At 47.9% G+C, this 25,326-nt stretch overlaps 1 protein-coding gene across 5 annotated transcripts in view; it reads left to right on the forward strand.

The window, feature by feature from the left end:
• The window catches only part of ANO9 (anoctamin 9), a 519,627-nt gene that overhangs the window by 215,874 nt on the left and 278,427 nt on the right, over nucleotides 1-25,326 (forward strand). For all 5 annotated transcript variants that reach the window (XM_085644947.1, XM_085644948.1, XM_085644950.1 and 2 more), the window contains exon 6: nucleotides 22,972-23,016. In XM_085644947.1, coding sequence (XP_085501073.1) covers nucleotides 22,972-23,016 — 45 coding nt within the window. The remainder of the gene's footprint in view (nucleotides 1-22,971; nucleotides 23,017-25,326) is intronic.

A 25,326-nucleotide genomic window follows, 5' to 3' on the forward strand; every position in this document is an offset into this window, starting at 1 on the left:
AATTATCACAAATACTTAAATAATTCCCTGATGCATGTGCGGATCACGGCGCACCATGTTCCATAGTTTTCGTCTTTGGAAACAGCATCATAATAACTTTGTCCAAAAGATCACATTATTTTTACCTAAATGTTCAAAATATTTCTCTAGGGTAACGTCATGGGCTGCTGCATTGCAGCATCTTAATGCAGAGAAAATCCCTTTCTGCAGAGAGCATGAAGGTAAAAATGCAGCCGAATAGGCTTACATTAAAAACAGTGATAAAGAGGGAACCTTTCCCTTTAAGAACTGGAAACGCTCCCGGTACCAAAGTGCCATGTACTTGCAGCTGCCTCCCAAAGCCAGTTCTTTTTTCCGACTTATAAGAGAAGGATCTCAGAAAACTTTTTAGAGTTTTTTACCTCAAATATCTTTCTTTTTTCCTGTCAGGATATTTTTTTTACTTAATGTGCTGAACGTCTTTAGCCATGTGCTGTCGAATGTAACATTTATTCTTTGCGTCTGAATTAATTTTACAGGCAGTCATCCCTTTTCTGTAAGTGCCCCTCATGTGAGAGAAAGACAGTAGCAACTGATGCCAGAAAAGTACTTGTGGTTTGTCTCACTGCCTCACATTCTGTGACTGAATGTGACATCTTTAAGAGGATGTCAAAAAGAACCTTAAAAGAAAGAGGGCATCAGACTAAGAGGCAGAAGAGGAGCAAAAGCAGAAGGGAAGGCTAGAAAGATCATCTTCCCTCCCTGCCTCGGTGTTCTTACCACCTCCAGCAACATCGAAACAACGGAAAATGGCTTCCCCTTCCTCACCATCACAGATATCTAAGGTGGGTTGTATGATGGAACAACAACCACTGGAACAACTGCAGACTAAACAACGATTCCTTAACCACTACTTAGTCTAAACCACTAAAGTTTTAACAACAACCATTTTTTTCAACTAATATGCCTTTACCACGATTGCCTTTACTCCATTAATGTATCTATTTTACAGATAAGTATAAACACATATTTATATATGTAATATTTTTAATGTTATAAATTCCCTTTCCACCCAAAAACCTACATTCACCCCAAAAATTAAAAATTCCCTTTCCACCCAAAAACCAACTCCTACCCTAAACGCTAAAAATTCCCTTTCCACCCAAAAACCCACACCCACCCTAAACCCTAAAAATACCCATGCAATCCCAAAATCCCATACCTACCTTAAACCCTAAAATTACCCTAAACCCTAAAATTACCCTTGCCACCCAAAAACCCACACCCACCCCAAAATTACCCTTGCCACCCAAAAACCTATACCCACCCTTAACCCTAAAAATACACTTGCCACCCAAAAACCCATACCCACCCAAAAACCTAAAATTACCCTTTCCATCCAAAAACCCATACCCACCCTAAACCCTAAAAATACACTTACCACCTAAAAACCCATACCCACCCTAAAATCACCCTTGCCACCCACAAACTCATACCCACCCAAATCTTAAAAAATACCTATGTGTTAGACCTGGCACCTTGGCGTGAGTTTCCCTTCCACTTTTTGATGGTGTGCCTCGATTGTTTTGCTGGTGTTGTCCGCGCAGGGCACTGCGCCACGGCTAATCCGTGCCGCAGTGCAAGTGCTCCCTAGGTAAAGTGTACCTGTAATTGATGTTCCTGATTGGTTTATTGGATTCACTGTCAGTCCCCAGTAAAGTGCACCAGGGGTGCCAGGGCTCGTGAATGCCAATGCTGCTGGTGGGCTTGCAGCGCTGGTTGCGCCACCCACGGAAGCGGTCTTGTAAAGTGTGTCTAGGGCCTGCCACCGCAGACCCTGTGCGCGGTCCGGGACCGTCGCGCTGACTGCGCAAGTGCCCCCACTTGCCAGTCCCTAAACCTTCCCTTACCTACATATTAGCCACCCCTCTGGTAGGCCCAAGGGCAGGGTGCATTGTAGGCATAAGGTAGGACATGCCCTGATGTGTGTGGCATGTCTTAGTAGTGAATTACAGCCATTTCCGTTCTTCACTATTGAAGGCTACCTGCTCTCCATAGGCCAGAATGGGCTGCTGGGATCCCGCCAACGCTGTGACCCCAGTGGACTCAGAGAGCATGGTAGAGTGTCAAGTTTGGTATGCCTGAACTCAGGATGATAAAATACTTCTTGTAGTCAAGTTTATTTTAATATCCTGGGTTTGTAAATACTACTTTTAGAAAGCTAGTATTTACTGACCTGACCATCTCAGTCCGCCTCTGCTGTGTGTATGTGTTCTGCCTGGCAACAGTAAGGAGCAGGGTTGGGGAATCCCCAGAGACAGGTTGGCTGCCAGGTGGTGGGTAGAGAGATTACACCTGGATGGGTGGGAGGAGTACACCTTGACTCTTGAATAGACCTGTGCTCTGCCACCACAAAGCCGGCGCCACCCCCTGTGGGGCGGCTGATGTCTCTGCCTTGCTGCTGAAAGGAAAGAGCAGAGTCACCATAACAAAGTGCTCCAGAACTGGACTGAGCCAGGCCTAGGCCCCCTGGCGCTAAAGAACAAAAGAATTGGTGTATAAAAGTAGGAGCCTGGCTCCTAAGAAATCAGAATCCTGTTTACCACAAAGAACCTCTGCCCGACTAGAAGGAGAAGGAGACGCTGGAGGAGCTGGCCTGCTGCCTGCCTTGCTGAGAAAGGAGAGGAAGAGACTTACTGAAAAGACTTTGCTACTTTGTGCTTGAACATTCTCCAAGGGCTTGATCTGAGCTTGCCCCCTGAACTGAACCCCAGGAACAGTGGGTTCTCTGTGCTTCTTGCTCATCCTCCAATTCGAGCCGTGTGGGCATCCCGCTGGAAAAGAGACTGCGCCCCTCATCGCCCCTCCTAGGGCCGTGACACTCAGAAGCTCGCCTGCCTCCAACCCGTGAGAGCCCCGCTCCGTCCCGAGCCGCTCTCTGTCCCCGGGCCAGGCCGCCTGCATCCCTGTCACCGCCTGCTACTGGAGCGCGCTGACCGCGCTATCACCCCTCCTGCCGGAAGCCGTCCGACGACTGTGATCCACGCCGGGTCATCCAGCTGCACTGACCGTGCCCTGTGACCCCGCTTCGCTATCCCCGGACATCTCAGGCCGCGCCGCCCCCGTTGTGGAGACCCCCCTGCACCGCCGTGCTAAAGGGTCGCTGGCCGCGCCTGCCTACTTGCCCACACCTGCTGATTGAGGACCCAAGAACACTTCCGAAGCTGAGAGTCGCACCGACCTGTGCCGACTCTCCACATCACGAAAGAAGTTCCAGTATCGGGCTCGGGGCCCGCAACGCCTTATTTCCCCGTTCGCAGGAGCCGATCGCTGTGAGTACTGGAACCACAAGTAACACTTGCAAGAGGCTACAAAGTCTCCATTTGAAGCTAAGAACAAAGAACATTTGCCTGCTTTACAACCTGGTGGCATAGCGAAAACGTTATTGGTCTTGTGATAATTCTGCTGAGATATATATACCTATTTTTACATAAAGAAGCGTATTTTTATATATATCCAAGTCTGGTGTCCGTTTCTGGGGGGATTGATGTATTTACTGTGTGTACGATTGTAAGTGCTTAACCAACAACGCCTGAGGAATCGCCTTGGCTGCTCACGCCACGCACCTAGAGGGTGAGCAAGGGTCATTCGCGAGGGGTTATCCTGCGCCCTGACGTGGAGGAGAGGGTTCCTGCTTGACACAAGGGCAACCTTGCGCCAACCAGAGATCCCCGACTCTAACATTGTTGGCAGCGGTTGGGATTTCGGATTTGCACTTGTAATTTGCATACAGTGAATTATTAATCACCAGATAGTGAGAGCAGACCAAGTAACGCAGCCACAGGTTTTCATTTTCTGAACTTTGTTGAGACATCTGCCATTACTGCAACCATGCCTGGCTCGCACTCCGCTGGAAGAGCACTCTCTGTGATTTCTGGAATAGATGAGGTAGATTGGGAGAGACTGGAAGGCTACACGATGGAGCAATTGAAAGGCTACAGTGTAAAATTCCGAGTTCCCCATGCTGGATTCAAGAGGAGAACCCAGTACGCCAAGGCGCTAAGAGCCTGGAGGGAGTCACGAGACCCACGGAATGCGGGGGACATCGTTCCACCCGACAACCTTGAGGAGCCCAGCAGAGTCCGGTCGCCAGAGGAGCTGGCAGACAGGGCAGCAGACAGGGCGCATGCAATGGAGATGGCAAAGTTGGCAGGACAAATGGAAATGGAAAAGCAGAAGTTGGCCCTGGAGGCACAACAACGCCAAATGGATCACGATATCAGATTGAAGGAGTTGGAGCTGAAGGCGAAAAGTTTGGACACCGCTCCTTCTGGTGGCAGCACTCCACCAGCGCAGGTAGAGTCCAAGGTGTACATCCCCAAAGATGTAGTAAAGGAGTATTTCAGAAAGGATGACATAGGGCAGTGGTTTAGGGCCTACGAGGTGGCCATGTCCTCACACCGGGTCCCTGAGAAAGACTGGGGAGCGGGGTTGTGGGGAAGGTTCCTTGCTGAAGGGCGGGACACACTGTTAGATTTGCCCTTAGAAGTCCAAACCTCATACCCCCATATGAAGGAAGCTTTAATGACCAGGTATGGGTTAACTCCGGAGCTATATCGACAGAGGTTCAGGGAGACCAAGAAGATCCCTGAGAGTACGTATGTGGAATATGTGACCTTTTTCTGCAGAGCGCTGGATGGTTGGGTGAAGGGTAGCAAAGTGAATGATTATCAAGGGCTGCTTGATTTAATTGCATGGGAGCACTTGTCCAGTCAATGTTTTCCTGAGCTACGCCAGCACCTGATAGATAGCAAGCTGTCCAACCCGAGGAAGCTTGCTGAGGAGGCGGACCGCTGGCTCAGCACCAGGGTCCACAAGGGTCAAGTGGGAGACTCCGCCAAAGGTGGGCAGGGTCCCCAGCAGAAGAGTGGGGGGGACAAGGGTAAACAGAAGGGGTTCCAAAAAGGCCCCCAAAGTAATTCCCAAGGGAACCAGCAGAAGGGTTCTCAGCCTCCCCCAACCCCGCAGCAGAACGGGGCCCCGACAGGTAGACCTGTTCCAAAGGGGCCCTTCAATTGTTATAAGTGTGGCGATCCGGGCCACATTGCCTCTGATCCTAAGTGTCGCCTGTTTGGTAAGACCGCACCCACTGGTGCTCCACCCCGGCAAGTAGCTAGTGTTAACTTTGGGGAGGAAGTAGCAGTCCAGGAGGGTAGGGGTCCCGGGCAGATGACCCTAGTCTCGCTAGGAGACAGTGAGATGGTCCCTGTAACCTACCTGCCCTCTAACACTAAGAAATATGGGCAGGTGGTGACCATCAATGGAAAGAAGGTTGAGGCTCTTAGAGATACAGGAGCCAGCGTGACCTCGGTGAGGCAACACCTGGTGTCTCAAGAGCAGATTGTACCCAATGCCTACTGTAGGGTTGTCAATGCTGACAACGTAGAGAGTCGTTGTCCAATGGCTCAAGTTCCCTTTGAGTGGGGGGAGGTCTCTGGTACTCTACAAGTCGCTGTGAGAACTGACATGCCTGTAGATTGTCTGCTAGGGAACGACCTGGAGAGTTCCCCTTGGGAAAAGGTGGAGAAGACCACGCATCTGAGGATGGTGGGTCTACCCGACTGGGCGTGCGTGACCACCCGGTCCATGGCAGCCAGTAGGGGTGTTGAGAGGGTCCTGGAGCCTGAGGGGGAGGTCCAGGAACCGGCCTTAGGGAGAAGGCGCAGGAGGCGCGGGAAACCGGCCCCCGAAGTTCCCACGGCCCAGGAGAAAGTAGACCCTGAGGGGGATGCTCTGGAGCCTACCGGGGAACAGATTGCCGAACTGGGAGATCTGCCTGAGCTGACCCATTGGCAGCAAGAAGGAGGTCCCTCCAGGGAGGAATTCTGCAGGGAGCAGAAAGAATGCCCTTCTCTCGTGGGTATGCGGCAGCAGGCTGCAGACCAGGCCAATGGTGTTCAGGCCAAAACACACTACGTGTACTGGGAGAGTGACCTCCTGTATTCCGAGCCTAAGGCTGCTGAACCTGGGTCAGCCCGTGTGCTGGTGGTACCCCAGAAGTTCAGAACCTTCCTACTGGGGCTGGCTCATGATGTGCCGTTAGCAGGACATTTGGGGATGGACAAGACCTATGACAGGCTTGTCACCCACTTCTACTGGCCCCAAATGCATAAGAATTCCGATTCCTACTGCAGAACCTGTCAGACTTGCCAGGCAAGTGGTAAGAGCGGAGGGAAGCCCAAGGCTCCTCTGCAACCTTTCCCTGTGGTCGGTACGCCATTCCAACGAGTGGGTATTGACATTGTGGGGCCTCTGGACCCCAAGACAGCCCTGGGCAACAGGTTCATCCTGGTCTTGGTGGACCATGCCACCCGGTACCCTGAAGCCATCCCTCTGAGGACAGTGACGGCCCCCGTGGTGGGACGGGCACTGATGGGAATTTTCTCCCGAGTGGGATTCCCTCTAGAGGTGGTGAGCGACAGGGGGACCAATTTCATATCCACGTATATGAAATCCCTGTGGAAGGAGTGTGGGGTAACTTACAAGTTCACCACTCCTTACCACCCCCAAGGAAATGGGTTGGTTGAGAGATTCAACCGAACCCTCAAAGGCATGATCATGGGCCTGGACGGTCCAATGAGGCGTAAGTGGGACGTCCTCTTGCCATGCCTGCTCTTCGCTTACCGAGAGGTGCCGCAGAAGTCTCTAGGGTTCAGCCCCTTTGAGCTTCTGTATGGTCACCCGGTAAGAGGACCTCTGAGTTTGGTAAAGGAAGGCTGGGAGCAATCTCCCAGGAAACCTCCCCAGAATGTATATAGTTACATGCTGGCCTTCCGAAACCAGACTCGGCGTTTCAGGCAACTTGCTGAGGCAAATCTGGAAGCCAGCCAGGAGGAGATGAAGCGGTGGTACGACCGGAATGCCACTCTGGTAGAGCTTCAACCTGGACAAAAGGTGTGGGTCTTGGCCCCAGTGGAGCCGTGTGCACTTCAGGATAAGTGGACAGGTCCATTTGAGGTTGTGGAGCGCAAAAGTCCTATCACCTACTTGGTGGACATGCAGACTCCCAGGAACCCTTTAAGGGTCCTACATGTTAACCGCCTTAAGCCCCACTTAGAGAGGACCGAAGTGGGCATGCTGCTGGCCACTGATGATGGAATGGAAGAGGAGACCGAGCCTCTTCCTGACCTCTTAGTGGCCTCTGAGAAAGATGGGTCAGTGGATGGAGTTAACCTCTCACCCACCCTGACGCCCGAACAACAGGAAGACTGCCGCCACTTGCTGGGACAATTTTCCGACCGATTCTCCCTGGTTCCTGGTGTCACAGATTGGTGCGTCCATGATGTGGACACAGGAGACAGCTTACCTGTGAAGCACAAGGCTTACAGGGTAACTGACAGGGTCAGAGCTTGCATTAAGGAGGAGGTCTCCAAAATGCTTGCGCTAGGGGTGGTTGAGTCCTCCAGCAGTCCTTGGTCCAGCCCCGTGGTCTTGGTCCCCAAAGCTGCTGCGCCGGGAGCCACACCTGAACTCCGGTTCTGTGTGGACTACAGAGGACTCAATTCAGTCACGAAGACTGACGCGCACCCCATCCCCAGAGCTGATGAGCTCATTGATCGGCTGGGGGCTGCCCGGTTCCTCAGTACGTTTGATTTAACGTCTGGGTACTGGCAGATCGCCTTGACCGATGGGGCCAAAGAGAGGTCAGCATTCTCTACACCAGATGGGCACTTCCAGTTCCGAGTCATGCCATTTGGGATGAAGAATGCCCCTGCCACCTTTCAGAGGTTGGTCAACCAGGTACTGGTTGGGCTGGATGCGTTCAGTGCCGCCTACCTGGATGACATCGCAGTGTTCAGTGCCACCTGGCCTGAACACCTGCGCCACCTCTGGGAAGTGTTGATGGCGCTGCGCCGAGCAGGCCTCACGATCAAGGCAAGCAAGTGCCAGATCGGGCAGGGTTCCGTGGTGTACTTGGGACACCAAGTGGGGAGTGGCAAGGTGGCACCCTTGCAACCCAAAATTGAGACCATCCTGGCTTGGGAACCCCCCAAGACGCAGACCGCAGTGAGGGCCTTCCTGGGGCTCACTGGGTACTACAGGAGGTTTGTCAAGGGCTATGGAACGATCGTTGCCCCCTTGACAGAGCTGACTTCGAAGAAGCAGCCCAGGAACGTGATTTGGACTGACACCTGTCAGAAAGCTTTCGACACCTTGAAGACTGCCATGTGCACGGCGCCCGTGCTCTTGGCCCCTGACTTCTCCAGGGAATTCCTAGTCCAGACAGACGCTTCAGAGCATGGTGTGGGGGCTGTTCTTTCACAGATGACTGAGGAGGGCTGGGACCAACCCGTAGCCTTCATCAGTAGGAGGTTACTTCCACGGGAAAGTAGGTGGAGTGCAATTGAGCGAGAAGCATTTGCTGTGGTCTGGGCGCTGAAGAAGCTAAGACCCTACTTGTTTGGGTCTCACTTCCGGGTTCAGACGGACCACAGGCCCCTCAGATGGTTGATGCAAATGAGGGGTGAAAACCCGAAGCTGTTGAGGTGGTCCATCTCCCTACAGGGTATGGACTTTACGGTGGAACACCGTCCTGGTACAGATCACGCCAACGCTGACGGTCTGTCCAGGTATTTCCGCCTTAGTGACGAGGAACCCCCTGGGCAAGGGTAGTTCTCCCCACATTTCAGCTGGAGGGGACACGTGTTAGACCTGGCACCTTGGCGTGAGTTTCCCTTCCACTTTTTGATGGTGTGCCTCGATTGTTTTGCTGGTGTTGTCCGCGCAGGGCACTGCGCCACGGCTAATCCGTGCCGCAGTGCAAGTGCTCCCTAGGTAAAGTGTACCTGTAATTGATGTTCCTGATTGGTTTATTGGATTCACTGTCAGTCCCCAGTAAAGTGCACCAGGGGTGCCAGGGCTCGTGAATGCCAATGCTGCTGGTGGGCTTGCAGCGCTGGTTGCGCCACCCACGGAAGCGGTCTTGTAAAGTGTGTCTAGGGCCTGCCACCGCAGACCCTGTGCGCGGTCCGGGACCGTCGCGCTGACTGCGCAAGTGCCCCCACTTGCCAGTCCCTAAACCTTCCCTTACCTACATATTAGCCACCCCTCTGGTAGGCCCAAGGGCAGGGTGCATTGTAGGCATAAGGTAGGACATGCCCTGATGTGTGTGGCATGTCTTAGTAGTGAATTACAGCCATTTCCGTTCTTCACTATTGAAGGCTACCTGCTCTCCATAGGCCAGAATGGGCTGCTGGGATCCCGCCAACGCTGTGACCCCAGTGGACTCAGAGAGCATGGTAGAGTGTCAAGTTTGGTATGCCTGAACTCAGGATGATAAAATACTTCTTGTAGTCAAGTTTATTTTAATATCCTGGGTTTGTAAATACTACTTTTAGAAAGCTAGTATTTACTGACCTGACCATCTCAGTCCGCCTCTGCTGTGTGTATGTGTTCTGCCTGGCAACAGTAAGGAGCAGGGTTGGGGAATCCCCAGAGACAGGTTGGCTGCCAGGTGGTGGGTAGAGAGATTACACCTGGATGGGTGGGAGGAGTACACCTTGACTCTTGAATAGACCTGTGCTCTGCCACCACAAAGCCGGCGCCACCCCCTGTGGGGCGGCTGATGTCTCTGCCTTGCTGCTGAAAGGAAAGAGCAGAGTCACCATAACAAAGTGCTCCAGAACTGGACTGAGCCAGGCCTAGGCCCCCTGGCGCTAAAGAACAAAAGAATTGGTGTATAAAAGTAGGAGCCTGGCTCCTAAGAAATCAGAATCCTGTTTACCACAAAGAACCTCTGCCCGACTAGAAGGAGAAGGAGACGCTGGAGGAGCTGGCCTGCTGCCTGCCTTGCTGAGAAAGGAGAGGAAGAGACTTACTGAAAAGACTTTGCTACTTTGTGCTTGAACATTCTCCAAGGGCTTGATCTGAGCTTGCCCCCTGAACTGAACCCCAGGAACAGTGGGTTCTCTGTGCTTCTTGCTCATCCTCCAATTCGAGCCGTGTGGGCATCCCGCTGGAAAAGAGACTGCGCCCCTCATCGCCCCTCCTAGGGCCGTGACACTCAGAAGCTCGCCTGCCTCCAACCCGTGAGAGCCCCGCTCCGTCCCGAGCCGCTCTCTGTCCCCGGGCCAGGCCGCCTGCATCCCTGTCACCGCCTGCTACTGGAGCGCGCTGACCGCGCTATCACCCCTCCTGCCGGAAGCCGTCCGACGACTGTGATCCACGCCGGGTCATCCAGCTGCACTGACCGTGCCCTGTGACCCCGCTTCGCTATCCCCGGACATCTCAGGCCGCGCCGCCCCCGTTGTGGAGACCCCCCTGCACCGCCGTGCTAAAGGGTCGCTGGCCGCGCCTGCCTACTTGCCCACACCTGCTGATTGAGGACCCAAGAACACTTCCGAAGCTGAGAGTCGCACCGACCTGTGCCGACTCTCCACATCACGAAAGAAGTTCCAGTATCGGGCTCGGGGCCCGCAACGCCTTATTTCCCCGTTCGCAGGAGCCGATCGCTGTGAGTACTGGAACCACAAGTAACACTTGCAAGAGGCTACAAAGTCTCCATTTGAAGCTAAGAACAAAGAACATTTGCCTGCTTTACAACCTGGTGGCATAGCGAAAACGTTATTGGTCTTGTGATAATTCTGCTGAGATATATATACCTATTTTTACATAAAGAAGCGTATTTTTATATATATCCAAGTCTGGTGTCCGTTTCTGGGGGGATTGATGTATTTACTGTGTGTACGATTGTAAGTGCTTAACCAACAACGCCTGAGGAATCGCCTTGGCTGCTCACGCCACGCACCTAGAGGGTGAGCAAGGGTCATTCGCGAGGGGTTATCCTGCGCCCTGACGTGGAGGAGAGGGTTCCTGCTTGACACAAGGGCAACCTTGCGCCAACCAGAGATCCCCGACTCTAACACTATGCCACCCAAAAAACCCATTCCCACCCTAAACCCCAAAATTACCCTTGCCACCCAAAAACCCATACCCACCCTTATCCCTAAAAATACCAAAAACCCACACCCACCCTAAACCCTAAAAATACCCTTGCCACCCAAAAACCCATACTCACGCTAAACCCTTAAATATACACTTGCCGCCGTGTATCTATCTATCTATCTATCTATCTATCTATCTATCTATCTATCTATCTATCTATCTATCTATCTATCTATCTATCTATCTATCTATCTATCTATCTATCTATCTATCTATCTATCTATCTATCTATCTATCTATATTATATATATATATATATATATATATATATATATATATATATATATATATATATATATTACCTACTGGCGGTCGCCAGTAGGTAGTTATAGTTAGGACCTATTTTCCATAGGAAATCCACAACATTCTATTCCCAATAACTTTGGCGCCGGTTGACGAATCTTCGCGAAATTTTCAAAACATTTGGCCAGCTCAGGTCCGCTCCTATCCTGAAAGTCATGGGGTGATTCGTCAAGCAGGGGCCGAGATAAAAGGGGGGTCCCAAAACATGTTTTCCCCATGCAATTTTCCATGGGAACCTTTAGTCGCAGCTACAGCCCGAACTGCTGAACAGAATTACACCAAATTTGGCAAAGAGGTAGTCCTCAGTTCAGACTTGTGCCGTTTGCTTAAAAGGTGTAAATCCGTTCAGTAGTTCCTGAGAAAATTAGAGTTAAAAGTACATATATATCTATGGCCTCGGAGGATCCGCGCACCCTCCCGATCACGAGCTGAATTTTAATTGGCTGCCAACACTCTGAATCAGGAAGTGTTGGTAGCCCTCTTGTGCCTCGGTAGAACCGAGGCACAAGAAACCCCCCAAAAAACGTTGCAAAACGCGAAAAGGGGGCAGGGTAGAAACACCCTGACCCCCTAGGCCTGCTCAGGGGGTCCCACAAGGACCCCCAAGGCCCTAAAAAAACCAACAACAAAAAAACCAGGAGGATGCGCGCTGTATGCGTGCATCCTGCCAATCGATTTTTTTTTTAGCATATTTGCTACATATGCTAATTTGCCCCCAGGGTCCCAAATCCCGGGGGCATATTGAAAAATTAAGTGTGGGGGGTCCCAATCCCCCCCCACACTGCCCCGGGGACCGCCACCCCTGGGGCACTAACATAAAATAGGCGGGGGCCCACGGCCCCCCCGCAGCCCCGGGGACCGCCACCCCCCGGGGCTTCTTTAACATGGGTGGGGGGGCTCTCAGACCCCCTCAGCCCCGGGGACCGCCACCCCCGGGGCTTCTTTAAAATGTGGGAGGGGGGCAACACAGCCTCCGTCCTGGAGCCTTGTACATGCCCTGGGGACCACAACCCCCCAGGGCCGGCTCCTGCAGTGTCCTGGGGTGCCCACCCCCGGGACACTGCTGTTTGCAATGGCAGGGCGGGAGCCTCGTGGGGAACTAATTCCCCTTGAATACTGGGGGTCCCTGGGGGCCAACTAGCCCACCAGTAACCTCCAGCACTGACCCTGAAAAGTAATTCTAAGCGTACGTACCCGTAACTTGTATCTCCTTCCATAGGAATCCATTGTGTGGTTTTCACCAGAAAAGTTTCTGTGCCCAATTTTGAAACGTACAAATATTCCTCTAAAATCAGACGAACTATGAATTCCGATTTACTCACCTGTTATCAGGAGAGAACCCAGGGCTGCATCGTTTAGCCCAGCACTGACCCTGGAAAGTAATTCTAAGCGTACTTACCAGTAACTTGTATTTCCTTCCATAGGAATCCATTGTGTGGTTTTCACCAGGAAAGTTTCTAAGTGTCTATTTTCAAAAACTAAAAATATTCCTAAAAAATAGTCTGTATGACTTAAACACATTCTTTCAACTGTTTACAGGAGATTCACCAGTGCTGGATCCAGGATCCACCACTGAGTAAGAAAAAGTAACGATAACACTAACTACCTGATAAGTGAATTTTCTGCTATAGAATAACATTGGTGATTGTATGTGAAAAAAAATTTAAGTGTCAACTTTTAAAATACAATAATATTCCTTAATTTTATTGCCAGTATTTTTGCTGAATTCACCTCCTGCAACGCGATATGAACCAACACGCTGGATTATGGGGCATGCAGTCTCAACATTTGGCTGTTGCAACGTTTTGCAGGCTAAAGCGACGCAGGTGAGCCTTCCACCATTGGGAAAGGAGGAGCTTATTAAGGAGACTTTGTCAGGTGACTTAGCAGAGAACTGTGGCATTTGAAAAAGGCGCACAGCCGAAACCGGTCATGCCGTCCAGTTTTTAAATAAAGCAACCATACATACCCCGCTGTGTCCTCTGCTCTGCTCTTTTGGGAGGAGAAAGGCTGGTGATATATGCAGCGCACAGCTCGTGGTGCGCAACAGAGGACCCTTCCGCTTTGAGGTCGCATGAACATGAGCAACTGTAACTTTTGTACCGAGGGATCGGATGATTGCGGCCCGCCGCCCACATTTCAGGGGATCGAGATGCTGCTACCAAATGGCGGTCCAAGACTGCTTGGATAGGTGCTGGCACTGTCCTTACACCTTCAGCCTTGGTTCCTGCGGATTGGGTTGGCTGGCAGTTGGGGACCCAAGGTTGTTTTATTGCCAGTATTTTCGCTGAATTCACCTCCTGCAACGCAGTATGAATCAACATGCTGCATTATGGGGCATGCAGTCTCAACATTTGGCTGTTGCAACGTCTTGCAGGCTAAAGCGACGCAGGTGAGCCTTCCACCATTGGGAAAGGAGGAGCTTATAAAGGAGACTTTGTCAGGTGACTTAGCACAGAACTGTGGCATTTGAAAAAGGCGCACAGCTGAAACCGGTTATGCCTTCCAGTTTCTAAATAAAGGAACCATACGTACCCCGCTGTGTCCTCTGCTCTGCTCTTTTGGGAGGAGAAAGTCTGGTGATATATGCAGCGCACAGCTCGTGGTGCGCAACAGAGGACCCTTCCGCTTTGAGGTCGCATGAACATGAGCAACTGCAACTGCAACTTTTGTACCAAGGGATCGGATGATTGCGACCCGCCACCCACATTTCAGGGGATCAAGATGCTGCTGCCAAATGGTGGTCCAAGACTGCTTGGATAGGTGCTGGCACTGTCCTTACACCTTCAGCCTTGGTTCCTGCGGATTGGGTTGGCTGGAAGTTGGGGACCCAAGTTTGTTTTATTGCCAGTATTTTCGCTGAATTCACCTCCTGCAACGCGGTATGAACCAACACGCTGCATTATGGGGCATGCAGTCTCAACATTTGGCTGTTGCAACGTCTTGCAGGCTAAAGCGACGCAGGTGAGCCTTCCACCATTGGGAAAGGAGGAGCTTATTAAGGAGACTTTGTCAGGTGACTTAGCACAGAACTGTGGCATTTGAAAAAGGCGCACAGCCGAAACCGGTCATGCCGACCAGTTTCTAAATAAAGCAACCATACGTACCCCGCTGTGTCCTCTGCTCTGCTCTTTTGGGAGGAGAAAGTCTGGTGATATATGCAGCGCACAGCTCGTGGTGCGCAACAGAGGACCCTTCCGCTTTGAGGTCGCATGAACATGAGCAACTGCAACTGCAACTGCAACTTTTGTACCAAGGGATCGGATGATTGCGACCCGCCACCCACATTTCAGGGGATCGAGATATATATATATATATTATCTACTGGCGGTCGCCAGTAGATAGTTATAGTTAGGACCGTGTTTCCATAGGAAATCGGAAAATTCTATTTTGAATATCTTTGGCGCCGGTTGACGAATCCTTGCGAAATTTTCAAAACTAATGGGGCGCTCCGCTCAGCTCCTACCCTGAAAGTCTCGGGGTGATTCGTCAAGCGGGAGCCGAGAAAAAAGGGGGGTCCCAAAACGCATTTTCCCCATGCATTTTCCTATAGGACCTTTAGTCGAAGGTACAGCTCGAACGGCTGAACAGAATTACTTGAAATTTGGCAGAGAGGTAGTCCTCAGGTCAGGGATGTGCCTTTTGCATATATGGTGTCAATCTGTTCAGTAGTTCCTGAGAAAATTGCAGTTAAAGCACATAAATATCTATAGCCGCACACCGTGCGCGCACCCTAACGTGCATGAGCGTAATTCTGATTGGTGGTTACATGTCAGTCAACGTTCAAATCGGTCGAAATCAAGAAGTGTCGGCCGGCATTTTGTTTGTTTTGGGTGCGAGAGTGAAAAAGAGAGGTGGCGAACGTGAAAAGGGGACAGGGTAGAGAGTTCCTGACCCCCTAGACTTTGTCAGGGGGTCCCTAAAGGACCCTGCAGGGTGAAAAATTATTATTATTATTTTTTTTAAATCACGGGGTGCGCGCACGGTGCACGCACGGTAAAAAACCCTAAAAAAAAAAATAAATAAATAATACATACATAACTTAGCATTTAAAAAAACATACAAATTCACATAAAAAAACATAGGTTTCACACACGTTATAGTTAGGAATTAGCACTTAAAAAACCTTGCAAATTCACTTAAAAAAACCATAGGTTTCACACATGTTATAGTTAGGTGGACATTTCACTCGTAAAAAACCAATGAAATTCCACCGTTATAGTTAGTTCAGATAACTATAACTCGCGCGACCGCCACTCTATCACAAGGATGATGTCATCAGTGATGTCATGAGTGATGTCACTGACCATGTCATGAGTGATGTAATATGTGATGTTATGAGCAGTGGCTTTCGGGCGCGCGAGATGTAGTTAGTACAGCTAACTATATCAGTGGAATTTCAATGGTTTTGTTCGAGTGAAATGTCCAGCTAACTATAACAACCCTAAAACCTATTGTTTTTTCAGTAAATTTCTAAGGTTTTTTAAATGCTAATTCCTAACTATATCAGGCCTGAAACCTATGGTTTGTTCAGTGAATATATATATATGTATATATATATTATATTACTCTCTCCTATACTGTAAAACAAAACTGGCTCTAGGAGGCCACTGCCTGTACAATGGACTCTGAGAAGTGCAACCTCCCAGGTTTTCAAAGGGACAGGCTTCTTTTTAGGTCGAGTCTAGCGGTAGCGTACATGCATTGCTTGCTCTGGGAGGCATGCTATATTAGGGTATGGACTGGAAGTCCCGCCTACTCACGTCCCATATTTTTAATTGGCTTGTGCCATTGTCCTTCATAAATGCTGGCTTCTGATTCGTTAATAGGCTTGTTAGTCTCTCCGTGGTACCGCCTTGTCTACATTTGTAACCTCCCATGAGGACTGGACCTTTTACTTGTGTTGTAACACGGCATGTTTTAAATACAGTCTGTGTGGACTATTTTTTTTAATGTCACAGGTCCTCCCTAACCCACCCTGTTTTCCTGACAGCGCGGCGCCTGATCATGGATCCTGCGCCTCCCTCTCCGCTTCACGGTCGGTCGCAGCGCTTGGCAGAACTTTATTATTTGATAATGTTTTTACTTTAGTTGCTTTCTCTTTAAGCAACCATGCGCCACGCGCCTTTTTTTCGTTTTGCACAGCACGGCACTTCTACACGCGTTATGCTGCTTCACGGCTGGTGCCGCTTGATACTTGTAAAGCCCGATAGGGACGCTGCGCTTGGTACCAGCACTCGTGCTTGGAGTCCTCTGACTCGCTCTCTAATGCTGAGACGTGGTGCCAGAGCCTGCACGCTTGTAGACGCTTAGGCAGGAGGAGTCAAGCAAAATGCTGTGCTTGGGCGGCCTGCTGTGCCACTTCTTTTCAATCTCATCATCTTAGTACTTGGACAGACACCCCAGGCACCGCTCCCGGCCCCAGCTGCATGAAAAACTTCTTGTGTCTGTGCTTGTGCCCGTGCGTAAGTAGCCACTCTTCCTCACACTTTGCTGGTTACTGCTGCTGCACTTTGACTCGGCGTGTGACTCAAGGGAGCCCATCGGTTGCAAGCTGCCCATCCTTGCTGCCCCCCTGCAGCTCCCCTGCTGCTCCACTGCCGGAGTCTTTAATGGTGCACTTGTGTGTGCCCCCGACGAGACTGCGAGAGGGCACCTTGGCCCCAGCACTGCAGCGGGTTGTATTATCGAAAGCGTTTGGCTTTTTCTTCATTACTTCAGAAACTGCAGCTGTGCAAAAGAAAGGATGTGGGAGACATCACAAGTCAAGTCTTCCTTCAGTCTCGTATATACCTTGTTGGCCTCTTGAACTGTCCATAGGGTTTCAACGTCCCTCTGGGCTGTGGTGTATTTCAGCTACAGTGGTCTTCATTGTGGTCCCATTTATCTAACCTGCTATCATTATTACATGAAGAAAAATATCTGTCCCTAGTCTATATCCAATGAAGATAGATAAGGTACATATATTATAGAGTTCGTATGTGAGATCAAAGGGATGGGTGCAATCTAATGGTGGGTCACAAGTGCAGAAGGAGACTGAAGGGCTAAGTGTGGTGAAAGCATGGGATCGGTGTGTCTTGGGAAGGTGTATAAATTGAGAATGTTTCAGTTGCTGTGACGAAAGCACTTTGAAATGCATCATGATTCTAACCAGGAACTCTGCCTCCAGATGGAATAAATGATCAGACGTATGCTAATGGAGAAGGAGCCTATTGAAGTCAGCCAGAGGTTTTGGGGGTGGACTGTGGGGCTGGAGGCCATGAGACTTATACGCCAAGTATCAGCCCTCTCTTGAACAAAAAGTCCCAATGGCAGAAGGAAGGAGGAGGATTGGGGCGTATTGTGTACTTGAAGCCCTGTACTGTTGACCGATGAGGAGGGCAAGGAGTATAGCCCTGCAGGATCAAGCCAACAAGGAGCTCATGGTGAGGAAGAAGCCGATGTAGTCTTTGCCCTGTTGTTCAGAAGTAAACTGAATGACATCTTTATCGCCAGAGTCTAAACTGAATTCCAGGTCCGAGAAGTGAGTTCAACTAGCCACGTGCTGTTTCTTACTTTTTGAGGGCCTGTGTCTTTCACTCTTTAACAAAATTAATGTGACACTGGGTTTTCCTCTCAATAATGGGAGAAAAAGAAGCTAGAAGCATTACAAATTTCAGGACAACATAACAATAATGACACATAAAACATCGTGCATTATTATAAGATGATGACCATGACCATGTTGAATTATTTATTATCAAAATTTTGTATTTTAATTTTAGGTTATTTCATGTGTTGTATCGAAATATCAAAACATTATTTTCAACTTTTTATAAACAATTAAAATTGTCAATACATAGAGAATAGTACAACACAATCATGTATCCATGAAAAAACAGTGCAATTGATCTAAACAGGTAATCAAATAATTAGTTTCATTGCACGTTATGTACAAGAAGGGAGATCCAGATAAATCATAACCAATGGGAAGGCTGGCGGTAGATGGAAGCTAAGTGCGTTTCGGCTGAGGTGCCTTCATCAGGGGACCGTCTCAACTTTCTCTATTTCTATACCAGCAGAGAGCTGTTACAAATGTAGCCATAAGTTTCCTGTTTCAGTAGTTCGTTGGGTGTACCTGATTTGGTTAAGCCTGTGTCTTATAAGAGATCCAGGTCTTCTATGAACCAGGGTCTTTTTTAACTTCTGTACGCTTTTCTGAAGACACTATAGAGTGTCTAGTGTTCAGAGTCCTTAGTTTTTTGTTTTTTATGTATTCAGTTTAGTAAGGTTCTTAAATGCGTACTGAAATTACGTGGGATATGATTCCCTCGATCTTCAATGTCGGCTCCTAATTATGCCACACTATATAGATATCTGCATCTCACGGTAGCCGATCAAAGAAGCTAAAGGACATCTTATTGCCAGAGTCTAAACTGAATTCCAGGTCTGAGAAGTGAGTCTAACTAGCCACGTGCTGTGTCTTACTTTTTGAGGGCCTGTGTCTTTCCCTCTTTAACAAAATTAATGTGACACAGGGTTTTCCTCTCTACGCTGAGCCTTATGGTCACAGCACATTTGCTGAGACAGTCTCCCTGGTTTGACAAGTGTTGGAACCACCCTTCTAGCACATCTTGTTTCAGTGATAACACTGTTTGTAGCTGGGTTTGACCCCATCCCTAAAATCAGATTGTGATTTAGTTGGTTCTGTGGGGACACTCCCTTCCCAGCTAAAAATCCCATCTAGCCTATTTTGTGATGGAGCTCAGTGAGGTTTGGTTCCCCATAGCTCGTGATTTGGGTTATAGCCCAGTTTCAGCAGTAGTTCCTCATCCTCTAACATTAACTTGTGAATTCAAATAGTTATAGCACCGGTCCGCTCTGAACGGTGTCTAATGTGTTGAACATGGAGCAGATAGCTGATAGCGAAGTTTATTGGAGACCTTTGTGCTTGAGCTCTGGGAAATCCCGAATTGGCAACCATTGACACCGCTGGCGCACCTTGTTAGTTTGGGTGGTTGGTTTGTGTGATTTTGGGTAAAATGATCTGTATTACCAAATAAATGCTATTGCATTTAAAGTTCTATCTCAACCCCAGATTTTTAGTTGCTGATAACTTCATCAGCCCTTCTTTCCCATGTAAATAAAATGCATAACAATGTTTTCATTTAAAAAAAGACCACTTTTATGGGGACATTGAGTTTGACGAAATTTAGTAATGCTGCACCATTTGCACTAAACCTTGACTGTTTATGTTCACTACCAATGCACACCAGCAGTAATTTAGTTATTGATAATTCAAGTGTATTAATATGTGGCCAGTAACACCAATGCTACGCAACAACACCATGAATACTGCCTGGCAAGCATTCACTGAGAGCGCCCACCCCTCCAAAAGAAATTACTTCACAAGTTTAATGAACGCACATATGCACCGTGATTTGGGTGACGATTCAGTGTAATAATCATTCCGATTTTAGAATTGTTACAAAAAATATGAATTTTGAGTTGAGGCTGTCTCGAATTACGTGCGTCCTGATGGTTAAAACTACTTTAGAACCTTTAGCTAATCCCAAGACTTAAGAAACACAAACCTCAAGTACATTTGAGTGGTTATAATTTATACATAAGTTAATTTTACTTTCAACAGTAAAGAAGGCATTGGCTGTGACCTGAGTCATAAAGAGATATTCTGCTCCTTCGTTGCATGGCTTTGAGTATCAATCCTTTCTCTCCCATCATACCTTGCATTGATGCATGGTACTCTGTGAATTTTTGGATTATGTTGGTTAACTTCAAAGCCCAGGTGGGTAAACCTTGTTAGTGCTACGTCTCGGTATAATGAAGTGATGTGGATCATGATACCGAGCCAGTGCTATGTGGCTCAGAGGACCAGCTCAGGGTGATGGTTCCTGTTACCTTAAAGGCAGGGAGATAATCTTTATTTGCAAACACATGCATACAGCGACTTCATATCTAGGGTTGGGTGGGCTTACAGGATTGGTGAAGGAAGCATTGTAGTCCAAGGATTAAGTCTTCTCCAAAACATGTGTTCACTAAGTGAATTTAATTGCAGTCAGTCGCTTCTTCTCAATCTTCTATCATGGTTTTTTTAGGTCGAGCCTAGCAGCAGCGCACATGCACTGCACGCTCGGCACGCTCTGCGAGGCATGCTGTATTACAGTATGCCCTGGAAGGCCCGCTAACTCTCAGCCCATATGTGTCATTGGTTTGTGTCATTGTCCTTCAAAAATTCTGGCTTCTGATTTATACATAGTCTTGTTAGTTCCGCCTTGGTACTGCCTTGTCTGCATTTGTTACCGCCCATAACGACTGGACCTTTTACTTGGCTCCTTACACGGTCTCCGTTATTTAGTGGGTGAGGACTATTTTCTTTAATAGTCTTTCCTTATTTCAGTGTGGTCCACTATCACTTTAGCGGCCGTGCTGCTTTATTTAATTAATTTGCAGCACTGTCCACATCAGTTCAGTGTATAACATGCAAACAAGCATTTGCAATGCACAGGTCTTGCATTTACGAGAGTTTGAGCTATTGGCATTGTAAATGACAATGCCTTTTATTTATGTTTTGGTTTTTTAAACATAAATAAAACGCATTGTCATTTAAATGCCAATAGCATAAACTCGCGTAAATGCGAGACCTATTGCATTGCAAATGCTTGTTTCACTCTGTTTTCAGTGTAAGCCTGTCAGGCTGCAATTTTATCTTCATTTTCTCTGCTTAAAGGGTTGTTTCTGCATTTGGATGCTACAATCTAGATGTTTGACATTAACCTGGAGGATTATTTTGAACATTCAGAGCAAAATAAGGCCTGTGTCAGGCTTCCAGTTCACTGATCTGTAAATGAACTTACGGACAAAGACATTCTATAATGCGGTATCCATTGAAGAAAACTTTGTAAAAAGGTCATCAGGGATCCGCACATGCTTTAATCGTTTATGACTCCTGCGTAGATTCCTGTCATGCTACAGGTACGTAACACACTCTTCTCCTATATCCTGCACCGCTTGTTCTGCACATTTCTGTATTATTTTAAAGTATTTTATAGTACTCCACTAGCTTGCAGGGTTAGGTTTCACTTTTTAATTTCCATATGAAAAACCTGTTCTGATGGTCAGGGTTTACTGTAAAGTCAAGTTCTTGTGTTTAAAAGCATGAGATGAAAGAATATAAACAGACTTACTTTTAAAAACAAATTCTTTTTGCAAAGTCCTAAAACCCATTGAGTATCCCCATCTCTGTCTTTGGAATAGCACAGCAGTCAGACTCCTACCTGTTCAGGGTACGCCTTAACGTCATGTTGTCCTATGCTCTTGTCTCTTGGGTTACTCTGACGTTGATGCCAAAGCCAACACCCGCCACTTAAAAGGGTCACCTTATGGTAGTTTCTCCTTCTAAGTCATCACCACCTGCTTACCATTTGTTATGCCATCACTTGGTTTAGGTTCTACAGTGACCCTATGGGAAACATCCATTACAACGCAGTCATTACAACGGCCTACCTTTACAATGCAACTGTTACAATGCAACTGCCTTTACATCGCATGCCATTACAATGCATGCCATTACAACGCACACCATTACAATGCATTATAAGGTAAGTAATTGAGTTTTTTTAGTATTAGGATGGGGATGGGTTTTGGGTGCATGGGAATAGTAGTTTTCACCCCTACACTATCCAACACTTTCCCTCCTGTTGCCCTTAATGGAGTGGGAATAGTAATTTGTACCCCTACACTATCCAACACTTACCCTACTGTTGCACTTACTGGAGTGGGAATAGTCATTTTTATCCCTACACTATGCAACACTTACCCTACTGTTGCCCTTAAAGTATTATGCATTGTAATGGTATGTGTTGTAATGGAATGCGTTCTAATGGTAGTTTTAAAAAATGCTTTGTAAAGGCATGCGTTGTAAAATCATGCAATGTAATGGTAGTTGCGATGTAAAGACTGCGTTGTAAAAACATGCATTGTAATTACATGCATTGTAATGTTATATACACGACCCTATACTTTTGTAGACTCACCTCTGTGTTTTGACACTAAACCACAGAGCTCTGACGCTACCCTAGTGGTTCACATTACTCAATAAAACTGTTTCTGTGCCAAATATCCAGATTACACTGTCTCATGAGAGGCTGCTCTAAAGATCATTCTGCTCAGAACTCCTGCAGCATGGGGAAGAAGGGCACAAGGTAACACCCATTCCCAAGCTTGATCGAGTTCTGAGCCCCCTAAGCATTTACACATGTAACAACAAGGTGTTACAACAACGAGCAGCTATTAGTCCCCATAGAATAGCAGCAGTAGTGTAGCAAGGGGGACATCGGCTCTGGACGAGGAAAGGAAAATAGACCACCTTACACTTGGCCGGGGAGAGAAACACAGTCTTAACCAAGTGCATTTGGCAACAGTGTCTTTACATTTGCTGCACCACTGATAGCACAGCTACTGAAAGACACCGGCCCCTTGACTTATTTAATAAACTTGTGCATTAAAGAAATATCACTTTTATAACTGCTGCTGACCACATGATAAATCACATACAGTGTTGTGATGGTGTATGAAGGTCTGATCAGTTGAAAAATCAAGTGTATAAAAGCCCATGATTGCTCGTCACTTTCTGTGCTGGATGTTCCTTGGGAAGAGCCTAATTCTGTTTTCTTTTCTTAAACTTAGATGAAAATAAAAAAGCAAGATTTGATGGCGAAAAAACAGAACCAGGTTTGTGCATTGCAAAATCCCTCACTTTTAAATCCTACCTTTGCAATTTCTGCAAGCAGATGTTAAGTTTATGCACAGCTTACTGTGTTATTTTTCCTAGTGGCACCACAACTGGTGAGGCATAAACAATAGTGGAATTAAATCCTAAGTGGAAAAGAGCTCCATAGAAATAGGTTAATAATACCAGCATTCATAAGTGTTGTGTTCTGGGTTGTCTTATCATTTGTAGCTCTGTGATATTTGGAGGAGAGCGAATGAGACACTATAGCTAATCCGTTTGGGATTTTGGGTACTAATGTGGTAGGTTGGTACACCCCTATACACTGAGGTCCTGTTTTCCTGCGCATAGTTCTGTGTATGTGCAGAATCCCTGCAACAAAACATATGTAATTGAGGGCCTGGTACACAAAAATGTGTGGGTTTTTTCAGCATCTCCTCAATAATTAGTCATTTTTTAGGTCTCACAGACCTGCGTTGCAGCGCGCATGCGTTGCTCGCTCTGCGAGGCTTCTTGGAATCAAGAAGATTTCAGAAGTGGACTTGAAGCCCCGCCCATCATTCCTGTTGGCTGGCGTCATCGTGTATGCTAAACGCTGGCTTCTGATTCAAAATGAGGCTCCTTTGTTACCGCCTTGTTTCCTTCTAGGACGGCCCATCCGGACTGGATCTTTTGCTTGTGGCGTTACACAGTCTCCTTGATTAGTCGGGACGCACTATATTTTTGTCACAATGCTGACAACTTGTTTAAAATGCGCCTCGGGCGGGCTTTCTTACCTCATCCTCGGACCCCAGACGGCACAGCGCCCTCTGCCCACACCGCTCGCCTTCCTTCGCACAGCTTGCCAATGATCTCTTGATAAGCGAGGCCTGATTGCCAAAGCCGGTTCTCATCCGCCCTGGCCACCTCAGACGACAAGAGAGATCGCTCTGGTGGTGCCCAGCAATCTCTGCTCCTCGCGCCGCTGGCACGACGCAGCCTGAAAGCCTCCACCCGCAATGCCAATCAGTTCTGACGAGAGTGTCGGGTTTCTGGTGTTTTCATTTATATTTTACGCCATAACTCGTGAGGTTATTTATCCGGGTCCATTATGCCTTTAAAGAAGGTCTCATAAGGCAACACACCACCTTGGACTAGGTGCACCTCACGTCGCATTTACGGCCACATCGAGAAACCCATTTGCCTTAACAGCACACCTGTCCACCGCTGGACTTCAGCAGCTATATCGAATGGCCATTTTTTCAAATTTCCATACATTGGTGGTTAGCAAGAACTGCAGTTTAGGCTTTTCTAAATGCTATCTTAATAGGAGCTACCCTCACTAAACAGCCTCCACTGCAGGTCACTCAAATATCAGCTGCAGGCCCTGAACTGGATTGGGCACCGACCTCTACTCACCCGCTCTGCTCGATCCCTCGCCATGAAGGCGGCTGCATTTCTGAAACCTTAGTACGTTTACCCACTGGCTTCCGTCACTCAAATTTCTGTGCCCTCTGTAGACTGTGCGGCCGTTTAGATGCCAGGACAGATCCCCTCCGGTGGGGGATCCGTTGCACTGGCAATGGGCCAAGTATTCCTCGCAACGTTTTGGTGCCACCAAGGTATGTCTTCCTTAGGATACGCAATATTACGGGCACTACCAAGATGCTCCTTTCACCAGGCAGTTGAACCATCCAACCATCCTGCTTTAAAAAATAACCAAATACGCACTTTTAAATAAATCTGTACACCGAATGACTCCATAACACTACAATTTCTGAAAGCAATGGCTCCTGGTAACAAGCATTTGCAATGCAATAGGTCTCGCATTTACGCAAGTTTAAGCTATTGGCATTGTAAATGACAATGCGTTTTATTTATGTTTTAAAAACTAAAACAAAAATAAAAGGTATTGTTATTTACAATGTCAATAGCTGAAACTCACGTAAATGCGAGACCTATTGCATTGCAAATGCTTGTTCTAATCTGTAACAGATGTACTAAGTCAACCTAACGTGTGTCGGATGTACTAATCTGGCAAAGAATCAATTGGATTTCCTTTTGAATATCTGCAACTGCAGCGATGGAGGCCTGCAAGAGACAATGGACCTTAATCTCTGCATTCATATTCCCAAAATGCAATTATTGCTGCCCTTGACCCGCACAAGCGCAGTAATTGTGTATTTTAAAGTACCTATTCACATTAAATGCATATCTATGTTCATCAGGATCCACCTGGCTTCTCCCTTCTTAATGACAGCCTTAAATTAAGAACCATAACTGGAAGCATAGTATTCTAGGCAGAGTTTCAGTACACAAGGACCAAGCAGTGC

Source organism: Triturus cristatus, chromosome 3_1, assembly GCF_964204655.1.
Source record: "Triturus cristatus chromosome 3_1, aTriCri1.1, whole genome shotgun sequence".
NCBI lineage: Eukaryota > Metazoa > Chordata > Amphibia > Caudata > Salamandridae > Triturus > Triturus cristatus.